The sequence below is a fragment of the Nycticebus coucang genome, chromosome 5, assembly GCF_027406575.1.
Source record: "Nycticebus coucang isolate mNycCou1 chromosome 5, mNycCou1.pri, whole genome shotgun sequence".
Lineage (NCBI taxonomy): Eukaryota > Metazoa > Chordata > Mammalia > Primates > Lorisidae > Nycticebus > Nycticebus coucang.
The window spans coordinates 7,859,033-7,876,439 of record NC_069784.1 but is presented as its reverse complement, the minus strand read 5'-3'; the positions used below and the strand labels follow the sequence as shown (position 1 = coordinate 7,876,439).

The following is a 17,407-nucleotide window of genomic DNA, read 5'->3' as shown; positions in this document are numbered from 1 at the left end:
GAAAATAAAGATTAGGGTCCTCACACATGGATATTTAAAAATGTTATGTATCAAGCAATTGGGTCAATGTATTTTATTTCCATTAACTGATTTATTCATTCACTTAACAAATATTGGCTGAGTTTTTGACAGTTTACTGGGTGCCCAGCTTCATACTACACCTTATAGTAGAAATACGGGGAAGAATATTATACGCACCTAAAGAGGTGATTAAATATGGGTGAAAGAAATTCCAGTGAAAGGCAGTGAGATGAGGACACTAGGGAAAGGCTAGGTACAATTCCAGGGGAACTCCTGTGACATCCTGGAATCTTCTTTTTGAGGTCTTTTATTTGAGTTTATTAATGGAACATGCCAGACAGTGTGGGATGGGCAGAACAGGGAAAGGAAGGAGAGCAAAAGGGTGCTTCAGCACAGAAGAAATGGGCTACCAGCATGACCCATGGAGAAATGGTGCCTGCCTTAGCTTTTCCTAGGATGACTCACATTAAGCACTAACCCTGTTTTGGAGCCTTTCTACTATAGGAAGACAGGAGAGCTGTGATAGTAGATACTGTGCAAATTCCAAGGGCCTAGAAGAAACAAAATAGGACTATGTATGTGGAAGTGCTTTGCAATCTGCAGAAGGAGATATGATACTCTACTTTTCCCCAGTCCAGGGCACTGGGTCTGACACGGAGACACTCGGTAACTGTTTGTGAATGAATAATCTCATGATACGGAAGGAATCCAGCACATACATGCACAGTCTGAACACGTGTGTCTCCCCACAGACTTGTGAGCTCCGTGAGTGCAGTGTGCTGGCTATTTCTGTCCCCTAGTGCCTTGCAGAATGACCTGAAATAGTCACTCAATAAGTGTTTGCGTTAGTAACTATGATGTCACTTCTCCTTTTAGTTGGGGTTTCTATGGGACAGACTTTCTCTCTTTGGGGCCAGATGGAGGGATTGATAGGAATCATTAACTTATTACTATGAAGCACATACAGTCTACGCTGTGGGAGGTAGGGGGGTTGAGGGTTAAGAGCTGAAAAGTGGAGGGGGGAAGGTGACATCCCCAGCAGCTCAGCTGGCTCCTCTTAGTCCTCAGGCCCTGAAGAGATGTGGGCTTTGCACTGAAGTGGAGGAAACAGGAGTCAGCAGAGACACAGGACTGCTTTGTTTCTTGGGGGACTGTTTTTCTCTCTCTGTTGAGCCAGAAAGTGGGTCTTTCCCCACCCAGTGACCAAGGAATGGGTAAATAGTCTTGTCCATCAAATAAAGAAGCAAACACGTTAGACTGGTCTGGCCAGCAACTTGTGGGGCTTGGTGTGAACAATGCGTCCTGTGGGTAACATGGTCACAGTGGCCTGGTGGTCCCTGTGACCAAGGGAGTTGCTGATGGATGGGATCAGGGGAGGACCACAGGACTGGGGCAGTGTTACCGGGAAGTCCAGCTTTGGTTACAGATGCAGAGAGGAACATTCTGAAGGAATGGAGTGTTCAAGGTGTGGCAGGATCACCCAGCCCAGAGCAAGACGACCTCCTCTGGCCAAGAGTTATGCCAAGTACAAGAAGAAAAAGAAAAGTGGAGGGAAAAGTGGCAGTGAATGCAGTGGACACATCAGAAAAGCTCTCCTAACCTAAGTCTGCATCTTGGTCAGTGAAGCACATAACTGAGTCCATGGGGAGAGAGGCTGCAGGCCTGTCTGCATCCTTCTGAGCAAGGCCGGCCATGGTGTGGCTAAGATTCTGGCCCACACGGGATATAGTCCCCTCCCTGGTCATGGAGCCTTGATGGTCAGAGGAGGCTGACATGGATATGTATACATTAGGAATGTATGTTTGTATTGACCATGTCACCAAATCTGCATATAGTTCATGCTAGTACAATTTTTTGATCTAAACAATTTGTTGATCTAAAGTTTCAGTTATAAAAGTTTGGTCATTGTCTGGCAAAGAAATAGCTGAGCTTTGATGGACGCTGAGGGTTATTATTCGGCTGTCCTGCCAATGCCAGTTGTATGATGATAGCTGTGGACAGGATTGCTTTACAAATGGCATCCCAGCAAGGGACTTGCATTTATTCCTAAATAGGAAAAGGTGAGACCACAGATGTGTACGAAGATTTCAACCCAACTGGACCTACTCGACCTTTCAGCAAGCCTCAAGAGCTTCATGCACACATGTGCATTTAGTAAGAGCCAGAGAGAGCAGAATTAAAATGAGGTGCTGCCAGTCCCGGCTAAGCATTGTCATTAGGACCTCAATATTAAAGAAGTTACAAAGCCTGAATTAAAAGAAGATGGGATAATTTATCAACCATTAGGGAAGCTGAGGTCCAACTTCTTGACTCTACTTCATTTAATCAGGGTTTAGCACTCCCAGCTATTCCCCAAACTATTGATTCTTTTTTAAACTTCAGCCTCAAAAACAGACAAAAGAGTATAGATGATATCACTCTAATGATTTATCCTAAGAATCTGTGAACTGTGGAATCATGATTGTTAGGACTGAGAGACACCTGCTCACCTTTCTGAAATGAGGAGCTGAAAAGATATTCTGAGATTTAGAAAGGGTAAGGTATACAATGTTGACCTTTTGGAGACAGGAAACCTTTGATGAACTATAGGACACCAAGACAGTTCATTTAAAAGATGGTTTCAAAGCATTATCTAGGGCTGGTTTTCTGTGTGCCTTACTGAAGCTCTTGAGTTGTCTTTTTACATAAACCCAGAGAAATAATGGTTTCCGCTGCCGTTCATATGTCTGCAACCCTCATGTGGCCCTTTGGCTTCTAAGCTTTGTAACTGCTTTCCAGTCTCCTTTGTGGACAAAATTAAACTTTTCTTACCGTTTGACAGCATGGAACTTCCCTGCAATGGGTTGTGAAGGAGAAAAGTGATGGGAAGAGGTTGCCAATACCATCTCCATGTAATTAAAGCCGTGCAAACAGCTAAATAAAATGGTTGCTAATGACATTTACTTGATTCTCTAATATGAGTCTTTGCTCTGGTCTTGCAATAAGTGAAAGATAAGCTGCTCACAAAATGTACAGATTGTAAAACTTTGTTGCAGGTTTAGCAGGGTAGGCATTTTGATAAAAGGCAGCTTTACTGCAGGGCTATGTGGAGGTTTGCGTGTTCTCTCTTTCTGTGGGCTGTCTCTTTGTGTCTCTCTCTTTTTCTCCCCCTCCTCTCTCTGTCTACACACACACACCCCACACACAAAATAGCTCCCTTTATCTAAAGGTTCACTTTCTGTTTTCAATTACTTGTGGTCAACTGTAGCCCAAAAATAGTAAATGGAAAATTCCAGTAATAAACTATTTGTAAGTTTTAAATGGCACGCCATTCTGAGCCGTCTGATGAAATCTCATGCCTTCCTGTTCCGTCCTGCCCCAGATGTAAATTCTCACTTTGTCCAGCATATCCACGCTGTACACACTCTCCACCCTTTAGTCACTTAGTAGCTGTCTTGGTTTATCATATTGAAAAAACATAGAAAATACCAGGTTCCATACCAGCTGTGGTTTCATACATTCACTGCAGAATACATTAAAATGGAGAAAATACCACTCAACCTTGATTTATAGACTTAGATTGACCATCTACTAAGGTATGGCATGCAATTAAGGAACCAATTTCTCCTCTTTTATCTCTTAAAAGACCCTAAAAACAAAAAGTGATCTATAAATTTATTTTTTGGTTCTGGATCTGGAATTAATGAAACTGTCTAGATAAATATGAGAAAGTTAACACTTCAAAAATGCTGAGCTTAAACTTAGAATGTCAGACCACTCCCAAACAAAATTGTTTTATTTATTGGATACATTTTTATTCAGGTACACAACCAATACTGTCAGAGGGGATACCAAGAATAATGCAGTATTTTGGCCTTTAAATCTAGTAGAAGAGCCTAAGAAATAAACAATTACATATGGTGGGATGTAAAATGTAACTCAGGATCTTACAGGGAGGGGTAGAAAATGACAAAACATAGTACATAGTGGGAAAGTCTTCCTGGGAGAAGAGATGTTTGTACGTCACAGGTGTTATCCCCAGGCTGGCAGGTGCATCAAGGCCCTTCACAGGAGAGGGACGACTGAGTTGCATTCTGGACATGAGAGAGAGCGGGTAAGTTTGAGTTACCAGAGTTTGGTGTATAGAAGGAGAGGCTGAAGAGCTCACTGAAGGAGCCCCTGTTTTTCATCCTCCCTTGCAAAGCCTTTTCTGACAAGTGGAGCTGGCAGCTGCCTCACTGTGCGCCCATGCCTTTTTGCATATTTCTATTATTAGATCTTTTCCTCCTGATTTAATTGTTTAATTAAATTTAATTAATGGTGGGATGTAAAATGTAACTCAGGATCTTACAGGGTTATAGTAAGACTATATCTTATAGTCTGTTTCCACACTATATACTGGAACTATACTCCAGTTCTTACTGTAAGGAATTGAAAACAGTAAGCGCTCAATACATGTTAATTAAACACCTTCGTGAAGGACGGGCTGGATGTATGAGTGAATCATTAGGCACAGTTTGAGGATGACAAAGTTAAGAATTGCCTTGGTTGTCAAGCACCATTCCTAAAACCTCATGGTTTTATTTTTCTATTTCAGATTACTTGAAGCATATGATAGCCTTACCGATAAACACCTAGCTGGATATTTCAACAATATGAGGATAAGGCGGCATCTCTTGAGATCGGGGCTGGTAAGACTTGTGCAGGGCTGGCCCCTTTCCACTCACCTTCTTGTTTCAATAAGTCCAGTAACTTCCTACTTTTACAGGTTTTTTTCTTTGAACTAATCAGTGACCTCCTTCCCCTCCCCATTTTAGAAAGATGACTTCCTTTCTAAAGTTCCAAGTTATCTATTTGAGGCTGTTTCAAAAGATGGGAAGACAGTTCACCCTGACCGCTGAGGAAACTTGCAAGTGATTGAGGAAAAGTCCCTTTGAGTTTTCAACAGCATTATTTCATTATTTTTATTCATTCATTCAATGCATATATATTGAACATGTTCTGTGAGCGAGAAAGTGTTAGGGATTGAAGACAGAGAATACTACAGTCTTCAGAAAAAAAAATACTGTTTTTTATGTTCACAGAATATGGCATGGCAGATGTGAACAGGTTAAGCGTTTCCCCATGAATATTTAAAAGTTTTTATTTCCTGTGATGGTTTATAGATATACCTTCAAAAAGTGTTCTTTTCTCAAAATTTCTATTCCCCTAAATGTATATTATGTGAAAAACTTTTAAAAACATCATAGTTTTTCACCGAAGGGAAGGGGTGTGGTTATAGAAAGTCTGTTAGCTGTTTAGCTTCTTAAAACACAGTGGGTTTCCTTAACCATTGTTGCCATGGTGTTGAAAGGACATACACGGAGTTTCTAATTGTTGTTTATGTGCTTGGCACTCTAGCTGATAGATCTCAGAACAGAATTGGCTGAAACTTGGCTGTGCCTTTTATAAGACTTAGAATCGTGACCAAATCACTTTCTTAACTTTTTCAGCCCCAACTTCTTCAACTGTGAAATGAGGATAATGATAACCAGTCCTCAGAATCTTTTATTTTTGGTGGGGGGACAGGGTGTTGCCTCGTCACCCAGGCTGGAGCACAGAGCCATTGTCATAGCTCACTGCAACCTCTAACTCTTGGGATCAGGTGATCTTCTTGCCCTAGCCTCCCGAGTACCTGGGACTATAGCCATGTGCCGCCACTCCAAGCTGATTTTTGTATTTTTTGTAGAGACGGGGTGGGGGGATTGTTTTGTTCTTGCTCAGGCTGGTCTCCAACTCCTGGCCTCAAGTGATCCTCCGACCCCAACTTCCTAAAAATGCTGGGATTACAAGGTGTGAGCCCTGTGTCTGGCCCCTTGGAGTTGTTGTGGCAGTTAGAGGAGTGTGATAAATGGGTGTTGTATTTATTGTTACTGTTAACATCACTGCTTTGGACAACAGGGTGCAAGCTCCATGTAGAAATGGGAAGGGCTTTGTATTTACTTACCAGCACCATTAAAAAGCACTTATGGAATCCTGGTGATGTGCATGGAAACTCAGATAAGGAAAATACAGTCTTTTGTCTAGAGCGGTGCTTCAGATACAGTCCCTCCACCAGCATCACCTGGGAACTTGTTAGAGGTTCACAAAATGTGAGAGACCTGCCCCAAACCTAGTGACTCAGAAGCTCAAGTGTAGGGTTTGTCGGTTTTCCAACAAGCCCTCTAGGTGATTCCAATGCCAGGTCAAGTTTAAGAACCTCTGCCCTATAGCGGCTTCCAATCTTGTTGGGGGGAGATCAGATACAATCTCAGAGAAAAGATAGAAATGACAAGGCAGTGGCCGTCAGGATGTTAAAACATTTTCCCCGAACTTGACACATAGGACATGAGAGTCCATGGATAACACATACAAAGTCTAACTGCCTTATTTGCAATTCCAGGCACTTTCTATCACCATGCCTCTTTCTTCCACTGAAATATATGTATTTATTAAAAAACCCATCATTTGTAGAACAAGTCTGGGTGGTATCAATAGTCCAATAAATTGCAACAATAGTGTTTTTTAAAAAGTACAGTTAGCAAACCTAAGTATAAAAGTATCAAGAAATATATGCCTGGAATTAAACCTGACGAGAAGAGCAAGGTTTAAATAAATGGAAAACAAGAAGATGAACAATTCAGGAAGTTAATAGCTTCTGTTTATAGGAGACAGAAAAATATAACTAAAATGCCCACAAGTAAAGGAAAAAAAGGTAAATAAAATAGAGAAACGGCCCCTACCAGGATTCACAATGATACCAATTGAAACCAATATTGAATACTTTCTATCTATAGTACCGCGTAATATGTAAAGTTCTGAATCGCAACAAATTAAATTACATTCTGGGCTGGAGAGCAGAAGAAGAAAAAACAGCGGGAAAACAAAGTAAGGAAACCAATTATTTTTACAGTGAACTGACGAGGCCCCCTGCAGCTGGTGTGTTCACCCTTCAGGGTGTGTCCTGTGCCGTCACCAGTCCTGGAGTCACCGTTCCTGCCCATCGTCTCAGGGAAGCACCCCTCTCCCTTCTCCCCAGAAAGTGTTCAAAAAGGGAAATGAAAGGAATACCTGGGTTCCGTCAAAGGAAAAGTGTTGCTCTAATGAAAACCTTGCTTTAAACGTCAAGCGCACCACCCGCGTGTGTTTTCACAGCGATGGCTATAGGAGCCTGCCTTTCTCTTTTTTGCTGTATGAAATATTCATTAAAAGGGCAAGTTTATCAGCTACAGTGGTCTCCTCTGGGAGGCTTAGGAGATCCTGCAGGGCTCTCCCTTCCTTCTCTCTTTTCTCCTCCCTCCCTGGCTACCGGCCGCTTTTTTTTGGTAGCCTCACATTTCCACTTTATATTTCTTTTATTTTCTCATGACAGATCACAAGAAGTGGAAGAATACTTTCTGAAAGAGAATACAAACTAAATATCATGAAGCGAGATCACCAAAAATATATCCGGGAGTGCTTAGCCCAGGCTATTTTCCATAAGGTTCTTGATATGGAGGTACAGATATTTACTATTTTCTTTATAACTGATATTTTTTAATATAATAACTAATAACATTTTTATATCCAGAAGCCAAGGAATTTTTCCTATATTTTGTTAAAAAGGAAGTGGAATAAAGAAACACTCTGTGTATCTCTGGGTAGCTAAGAGCCAGAAAGCGAGTGTAAGCTATTCCTCATTTCAGTGGGGGGAAAAAATATGGACAGCATTATATATTTTGTGGTATTTAATTTTCCAAATGTAGATTTTTAATCCACAATGGCCACTCTAAAACATACCAGCCCTCACCATCTGTACCTCAATTTTCATTTGCTAAAAAAAAAAAAGTGACATCTGTTTAAATATCAGTAATTCCACTGCCATGAATTATTTCAAATCTGTTATTCTTTGAAGGCTCTGAAGCTCAGCCGTATGTTAAGTTTCAAGGAATAGGCATGTTAACATCTGTTGTCCCTCCTACTCTAGGACACATTGGTCAACAGAGATTCACAACCCAAGCATCAACAACTTCTTTTATTTTTTTTAAATCAGACCGGGCATTTTTTATGGGATATCTAGCTAATTTGATAAATTATTTCAGCCTTGCTCCATAGAACTTGTAGTTTCAAGCATCAACACCATTTTAATCTCTGTGAAAAAATGTGTCGCTTCTTGGCTTGACTATAGAGCAATAAATCAGAAAACTTGGCTCTTAAAACCATTGACCTATAAGTGCAGTAAACATTTATGAACAACTATAGAATCATCAGTAAACCAATACTAAGTGTAACGCCACTGAAAATATTTATTATTATGCTACCATTCTAGTGAGCCAGTGGGATGCTCACTGAAGGTGTGAATAATCTGTTAATTTAGGAATTCATTTTGTGTTTTATCGCAGGTGTACAAATAGCATAGAATCGTTGTTTATGGCCCCCAGATTCACTAGGTTATAAGTGTTAGTTGCAACTTAACAACTCTGCTAAGAAACAAATAGTGCAGCATAAAATTAATTTAGACCTAGTTTAAAACATAATGAACAGGCATTGAGTTCAATGTTAGCCTTGATCCTTGAAGTCCAGTTTTCCAGAATGTAATACAAGTGAAACACTGTGAGATATTATAACTATAAAATATGCTATTATTTAAGAATCATTGTGTGTTCTTAAAATTTGAGATAAATATCTTAGATAAATGTTAATACGTAATATACTAAATAATATAATCTTTGCATATAACAGAATGCATTATAATTATAAGATGTACATAGTATAATACCACAGAACAAACGATTTCTCTTAGTTTGTGACACTTGTCTCACATTTAGTTTATGCTGATGCTTTTTACTAATTGTTGTGTTAGTACTCATATATTCCTCATGCAACACGTGGTAATTGTAGGCTTACCATGTGTCAATATGAGGCTGTGTGTTGTAGCTGTGAAATATAATTTTTTAAAAATACTGTTGAAAGTGATTGCGTGCTAGAAGAGAGCAACAGACAGAGCAAGTTCAGAAAATAAGGGAAGGACGGCTTCCCCCTGTGGGAGTCGGAGGAAGGTGAGTAGGTCCTGCTTTGTGAACGGCGCCTTGAAGACTGAGAGTTCCCATGAAAACGTGAACAAGGCATCCAGAGGCAGGAGGTTGCAGAGGTGAGAGAGGACACTGTGGATGTAAAGGAAGACTCCCCAGGGTGGACCGCACAGTGGGTTGACCAGAAGGAGTGGCAGGAAGTGACATTACCCAATAAATAGGTTGGGGCCCAGTTTCTGGAAAGCCTTCAATTCCCAACTAAGTTTGGAGTGTAGGTGATGAGGCAATAAGACATTCTGTCAGCAGGGGAGTGAAATAAATGAGCAGAGCTGTTTTAGAAAGATGATGTTGCTAAAAATGTGGAAGATGGATTAATGAGCTGGAAAAGATTGGAGGTGGGAGATCAATTAGGGAGCTGTTGCCAACGGGTGGAGGCTAATGGCGGCAGTGGTGATGCTGGGAGACGCAGCTGTCTACAGAGAGAGTGGAGAGGGAGCAAAACTGAAGCTGCTGAAGGGGGCGTCGAGGGGAGAAGGGGCCCAGGACAACTCTTCTAGCCTGGCCGGGTGTGCGTGCACCATGGGAGATCAGGAACAAAGACTGAGCTGGAAAGGAACCTTCGAAGGGGTGAAAAACACCCTTGATAAAATAGTGCCCTAGAAGCCAGGAGGCTGTCACAAGCTGCAGGGGTCATAAGGAGAGCACTAGGAAAAATGGAAATCCAGGCAGACCCAGAAGACAAAGGCGTTGGTGGCAGCAAGAGTTCAGGGGTAGTGAGGGGGCTCAATGGTGTGTGTGTGTATGGCGGGGGTGGCTGCAGTGAGTTGGATATCAATGGAAAATAGAAGGTGGTTGATCATGAATTTAATAGTTTGGGGATAAATCAGTGACTGGAAGAAGGGAGAGAGGAAAGGGAAGTGCTACTTAGTGGGGAAATGGTTGAGTCTTCGGGGTCCCAAAGGCAGCAGAAGTGAGTCAAGAACTGAAGAAAAGCGTGTTCTCAAAGGACCAATCAATAAAACACTTGCAAATTTATCTGAATAATTTCAAACTGAACGGCAAGCAAGTTGTTTTCATGTGAGGTTCATTTTTAAAGTATAGAGTAGTGTATTATAGAAAATCTGGTAAATATACAAAAAGCCTAACAAAGGGAAATAACCACATAGAATTCCTCCTTTCAGAGATAACTGCGAACACTCCAGGCTCTAAAGCTGACAGACGTAGGACCCACGGCAAGTTTATGATTCTCTGCCTTGGTGGTTTGTTTATAACATGGGATTGCTTTGGCAAGTAGAGTTGTTGAAGAAGAAATGAGATATGGGAAGAAGTTTCCTAGCGTAGGGACAGGCACACTGTGAGCTTGATCGATGAAATTGTATTTCTGTGATGGTTCGGATCCTGCTCTTTTCCTGCACTATGTGCGTTGTCCATTTTTAAAGACAATCTTTAGGAACCTTTTTTTTTAAAGGTTGATTGCATTTTATTTCATCTATGGGTGTGCCCAATTGTGATCCTTCTCCTCATCGTTTATATGGCATCTGTATTATTTGCTGTGGAGAAAAAACAAAAACAAAAACAAAAAAACTTTCAGACATCATCTTGGTGCATGAAACACTTTTTAAAAATTATTACTCAGCCTTACTGGCTAAAGATTATAAACACTTTCAACTGCCTACTATATGTTCAGAATTGGATTTCCAAATAGTTGTACCAACTTATAGTCCCATTGGAACACTGATACAGGTGATTCTTCTTCATTTTAATGATAAGGGGGGTAATTGGGAATATATTAATAGCTAACTATTGGGCTTATTTTCCTCTAAAAAATTCTTTGCTATAACTGATATGATTCTCTTCTTCATTCCTTCCTGTATGCTTAGCGTTACCATCAGCTGGAAGTAAAAAAGAAATTGGAGACTTTAACAAAAAAGGAGAGAATTCAGAGATTTAAGGTAAGGTGTCATGTGACTGTTTTAATTCATAATAATAGTTTATGATTTCAAAAGCCAATGATACTATTCAAGTTCCCTGGGGTACCTTACTTTTGGGTAGCTGAGGTCAAATGATGCTTCCATCAAGCTGAAATCTTAGCTTATCATTTTTTTCCCCAAAACTTTCTTTTGAGGATTGCAGCCTTTTTGGAAAGAAGTTTGGAGAATACTAACAGAACTAAAAGTGGACCTACTGTTTAATCCTGCAATTCCTCTATTAGGTATATACCCAGATGATCAAAAATCATTTCACAGCAAAGACATTTGCACCAGAATGTTTACTGTAGCCCAATTCATAATTGCCACGTCATGGAAGCAGTCCGAATGCCCATCTACCCATGAGTGAATTAACAAATTGTGTTATATGTACACCATGGAATACTATACAACCATAAAAAGATGGAGACCTCACATCTTTTATGTTTACCTGGATGGAGCTGGTGCATATTCTTCTTAGTAAAGTATCTCAAGAATGGGAAAAAAATGAATCCAATGTACTCAATACTACTATGAAATCAGTATATGATCCCCTGCACATTTATATGAATGGAAAAACATAATTATAGTCCAGAAAGAAGGAACAAGGAAGAGGGAGGGAGAGGGAGGGGGGAGATCAGGAGGAGAGAGGGTATTAAGGGGACCTTACCTAACGTTCATGACGCAATGATACATTTCAAAACTATTAAGAGTATAAATGACTTACCACAACCAATCAGTAAGAAGATGGTTATGCTAATCAATTAGATGTAAGCATTCCACATTGTATATCAAATCAGCACATTGTACCCCATAAATGCATTAATGTACATAGTTATGATTTAATGAAGGAAAAAACACTTTCTTTTTTTATTTTTTGGGTTCATTGAGGGTACATAGAATTATGTTACACTGATTGCAGTTGTAGGTAAAGTCCCTCTTGTAATTGTGTCCCGCCCCCAAGAGGTGTGACATACACCATGACCCCCCCATCCCTCTTCCTTCTCCCCTCTTCCCAATCACTTATTCTCCTACCCCCCACCTTGTATTAGCTCATCTGCTGCCTTCATATTAGAATTGAGTACATTGGATGCTTGCTTCTCCATTCTTGTGATGCTTTACTAAGAAGAATGTGTTCCACCTCCATCCAGGTTAATACAAAAGATGTAAAGTCTCCATATTTTTAAATGGCTGAATAGTATTCCATGGTATACATACACCACAGCTTGTTAATTCATTCCTGGGTTGGTGGGCATTTAGGCTGTTTCCACATTTTTGTGATTGTAAATTGATGGATATTTGTAAAGTTTCTATAGAGTAACCTGCCATAAAAGACAGGATTTTTTCCCGGTTGCCTGATAGACTCAAGTCTGTTTTATCAGGGTCAAAAGATAATCTTGTTACAAAAGTGTTATTAAATGACAGAAGATGGGTCAGTTTTTCAAGATCAAAGGGTGTGTAGACATTTGTGGTTAATTCAACTTTGCTGATATTGTCCCACATCAAGGACTGAATCATGGATTCTAAAATTTATCTGCTCAAATGTTGACGGAGAAAAATGGTGCCTGGAAATAAAGAGTGATTCAGACTACCTGAAGCTGCATCCGCTGTTAGGTCTATGCTTTCTTCACGCCTGCCCAGCACACCAGATGCCCTGAGCTAGGTACACGGACAAACTATGGCACTGGCAGAGAGTTGCTATAGAGCCTCCTGATCCTTCTCAGATGATTTTTATTTGTAACAATTTCAACTTTATAGCTGCAATTAATGCAAGATATATTTTAGATTCCTTTTCATTTAATATGAAATTCTTTGTGCTTGCTGGTATTATTTCATTATTTTTCTAAAATACAAAATTACTACTTTCTCATTGTCTACTGAAGAGAGTAGTGAAGAATAGCAGGCCTCTTTGGTAATGATCTGCTTAAGGCAAGTTCCCAAATATTATTGCTAAAACTGAGGACACCCTCCTTATATAGCTATTTCTTTGAGTACAGCTACAGCAGACTGGCATCTCTGCTCCTTACCAGCTGTGGAAACTTTCTCCCTATACCAGGGCAGTCCTCCAATGTAACATTCTTGACAGAAGTGACAATGGAGTTCCTAAGCCATACACGTAGCAGTATCTTTGATAAGCTAGGCACTAATCAAACTTAGATTACTAACTATGCATCTATTTGCTAAATCACTTTCTTATTCTAGGGAGAAAACACAAGACGGTTTATTGAAGATAACATGCCAAGCCTATCTCCCCGCCCCCCACTTGGCCCAAGGACTAATCGTGGCCAAAAGGTTCTGGTTGATGAAGGACATTCCAGTCCATTAGCACTGGTGAGTCATAGTAAACAGTTTGTCATGCAGTTTCCCAGCTAATTAATTTATGATTGCTTATTAATCTCAGAAAGAATGCCGTCTGGGAACGTGTCTGCGTAATCCTCCGAGTCCTACCGAATGAAACATGGTCTCTACTGAATGTCTCATCTCTAATCAATATCAATACTGCAAATCCATTTTGCTTGTTCCTGCTAGAATAGTTTTCTTCATGTGGCAGATCATTTATGTTACTTACATAACTTTCTTGGCTGTGTGTTGCCTATTGAAAAGTCCAGACTCTTTCCCGTGACATTTAGAACCCTACACCACACATTCTGTTTCCTGACCTCTGCATTTTGCTCTAGCTGTTCCTTCTACCTTCTCTGCACAAATTCAGTGGTACTGTGTGGAATGTTGGGCTAGATCCTAATATCTGAGCTTCTTTCATCGAAATTATGTGCCAGTCTCTAAGATAAATATAACTAGATGCACAGAAATTCTAGCTGATGAAATGGCACACTGATATTTTATTCCAGCTTGATCCATGTATCACCTAGAGGTGGTATTTGCTTGAAGGAAGAGAAGGTACCTTGAAATAATATACAGAAAAAGATTTGTCAAATATTTGCAAGTTGATGGTTTACGTTCTACCCACATTGCTTGGTTTCATCTTTATTCTTGCTTTGTGCGGTGTAATATCAATATATTTCCTTGTAAGCATGAACATTTTTTTGAACTGCAAAATATTTATGGAGAAATTGCAATGCTTTCGCAGTTCGTTGAAGTTGGTTCATCACATATAACATTTAGCTTTGACATTTTTCAAAAGGTAAATATGTTTTGACATTTCCTGATGAACAGCTCCAAGGAATGAAAAGCAACTGTCTTCTCTTTGTTGCTAGCTTATTTCCAGGTTTGATTTGAGTGTGTGTATATACAGATTCTTTATTGGACGGTGAATTCACTAGACTCAAAAGCTTAACCCGGGTGAAACAAAAGAAACCATCAGGTGCTGTTTTCTGTCTTCCCACCTGTTTCAGAGAGGAAAAAGCTCTCAAAAGGCTTTCTTTTCAATTTTCCAGCTGAACACCTTCATTAAATCGTTTATGATTTATCCTGGAAATTTTAATGTGGCAGGAGTGGGAAAGTAATTTAAAAATTATGGGAAACACTGACACCAGCATTTGAAAAGCCTTTCTCCCTGGTAAGCCGGGATCCCTCACTTGGTCACCCTGATGCTTCTTTGACACCTTACGGGATTCCTACTGTGATCTTGGAATTGTAGTTCCCATTTTACAGAAATTCAAGTCCCCTTTTTTTTGTTTTGTGAGCTTGGATACATTTCTGTTAAATTTGACTCCTGATATCCGAGTGCTACTGAGATGAAGATAGTAATCCTTTTGGGGTTTTTCCGTTCACTTTTTCTTTTTTAAATTTCTTTTTTCTTATTATTAAATCATAGCTGTGTACATTAATGCGATCATGGGGCACCATATACTGGTTTTATAGACCGTTTGACACATTTTCATCACACTGGTTAACATAGCCTTCCTGGCATTTTCTTAGTTATTGTGTTAAGACGTTTATATTCTACATTTACTAAGTTTCACATGTACCCTTGTAAGATGCACCACAGGTGTAATCCCACCAATCACCATCTCTCCGCCCTTCCTCCCCGGTCCTTCCCCTCCCTCTCCCCCTTCCCCATAGTCTTAGGTTATAACTGGGTTATACCTTTCATGTGAAAGCCATAAATTAGTTTCATAGTAGGGCTGAGTACATTAGATACTTTTTCTTCCATTCTTGAGATACTTTACTAAGAAGAATATGTTCCAGCTCCATCCATGTAAACATGAAAGAGGTAAAGTCTCCATCTTTCTTTAAGGCTGTATAATATTCCATGGTGTACATATACCACAATCTATTAATCCATTCGTGGATTGATGGGCACTTGGGATTTTTCCATGACTTAGCAATTATGAATTGGGCTGCAATAAACATTCTGGTGCAAATATCTTTGTTATAATGTGATTTTTCATCTTCTGGGTATATATACCTAGTAGAGGAATTATAGGGTTGAATGGCAGATTTATTTTTAGATCTCTAAGGTTTCTCCAAACATCTTTCCAAAAGGAATGTATTAATTTGCATTCCCACCAGCAGTGTAGAAGTGTTCCCTTTTCTCCACATCCACGCCAACATCTCTGGTCTTGGGATTTTGTGATATGGGCTAATCTTACTGGAGTTAGATGATATCTCAAAGTAGTTTTGATTTGCATTTCTCTGATGGTTAAGGATGATGAGCGTTTTTTCATATGTCTGTAGGCCGTGCACCTGTCTTCATCAGAGAAGTTTCTCTTCAAGTCCCTTGCCCAAACTGCAATGGGATCACTTGTTCTTTTCTTGCTTATATGTTTGAGTTCTCTGTGGATTCTGGTTATTAAACCTTTGTGAGAGACATTGACTGAAAATATCCTCTCCCATTCTGAGGGCTGTTTTCTTGCTTTACTTACTGTGATCTTGACTGTGCAGAAGCTTTTTAGTTTGTTCAGGTCCCAGTAGTGTATTTTTAAAGCTGCTTCAATTGCCCAGGAGGTCCTCTTCATAAAATACACACCTAGACCGATTTCTTCAAGGATTTTCCCTGCACTCTGTTCTAGTATTTTTATAGTTTCATGTCTTAAGTTTAAATCTTTAATCCAGTGAGAGTCTATCTTAGTTAATGTGAAAAGTATAGTCCAGTTTCAGTCTTCTACAGGTTGCCAGCCAGTTCACCCAGCACCATTTGTTAAATAGGGAATCTTTTCCCCACTGAATGTTTTTAATTGGCTTGTCAAAGATCAAATAATGGTAAGTAGCTGGATTCATCTCTTTGTTTTCTATTCTGTTCCAGACACCTACTTCTCCATTTTTATGCCACTACCATGCTGTTTTGATCACTATTGATTTATAGTATTGTCTGAGGTCTGGTAGCATGATTCCTCCTGCTTTGTTTTTATTTCAGAGTAATGTCTTGGCTATTCGAGGTTTTTTCTGATTCCATATAAAACGAAGTATAATTTTTTCAAGATCTTTAAAGTATGACAGTGGAGCTTTAATAGGGATTGCATTAAAATTGTATATTGCTTTGGGTAGTATGGACATTTTAACAATGTTGATTCTTCCCAGCCATGAGCATGGTATGTTTTTCCATTTGTTAATGTTTTCAGCTATTTCTTTTCTTAGAGTTTCATAGTTCTCTTTATAGAGATCTTTCATGTCCTTTGTTAGATAAACTCCCAAATATTTCATCTTCTTTGGCACTACTGTGAATGGAATAGAGTCCTTAACTGTTTTTTCAGCTTAACTGTTGTTGGTATATATAAAGGCTACCGATTTATGAATGTTGATTTTGTAACCTGAGACACTGCTGTATTCCTTGATCACTTCTAAGAGTTTTGTAGTAGAATCCCTGGTGTTTTCCAGATATGCAATCACATCATCTGCGAAGAGCGAAAATTTAATCTCTTCTGACCCTATATGGATACCCTTGATCACCTTTTCTTCCCTAATTGCAATGGCTAAAACTTCCATTACAATGTTAAAGAGCAGTGGAGACAATGGGCAGCCTTGTCTGGTTCCTGATCTGAGTGGAAATGATTTCAATTTAACTCCATTCAATACAATATTGGCTGTGGGTCTGCTATAGATGGCCTCTATCAGTTTAAGAAATGTCCCTTCTGTACCAGTTTTCTTAAGTGTTCTGATCATGCAGGGATGCTGGATATTATCAAAAGCTTTTTCTGAATCAATCGAAAGAATATTATGGTCTTTGTTTTTTAATGTTTATGTGTTGAATTATACTTATAGATTTGCATATATTTAACCAGCCTTGAGACTCTGGGACAAAACCGAGTTGGTCATAATGTATAATTTGTTTGATGTGTTGCTGGATTCTGTTTGTTAGGATCTTATTGAGTATTTTTACATCTATATTCATTAGTGATATTGGTGTATAATTTTCTTTTCTTGTTGGGTCTTTTCCTAGTTTGGGGATCAGGGTGATGTTTGCTTCATAGAATGTGTGTTGGGTAGTCTTCCTTCTTTTTCTACATTTTG

The 17,407-nt window shown here is 39.5% G+C and overlaps 1 protein-coding gene across 2 annotated transcripts in view; it reads left to right on the top strand.

Moving 5' to 3' along the window:
- ERICH3 (glutamate rich 3) overlaps positions 1–17,407 on the top strand; it is a 125,933-nt gene that overhangs the window by 19,470 nt on the left and 89,056 nt on the right. For both annotated transcript variants that reach the window (XM_053592748.1, XM_053592747.1), the window contains exons 2-5: positions 4,598–4,691; positions 7,391–7,516; positions 10,910–10,981; positions 13,199–13,327. In XM_053592748.1, coding sequence (XP_053448723.1) covers positions 4,598–4,691; positions 7,391–7,516; positions 10,910–10,981; positions 13,199–13,327 — 421 coding nt within the window. The remainder of the gene's footprint in view (positions 1–4,597; positions 4,692–7,390; positions 7,517–10,909; positions 10,982–13,198; positions 13,328–17,407) is intronic.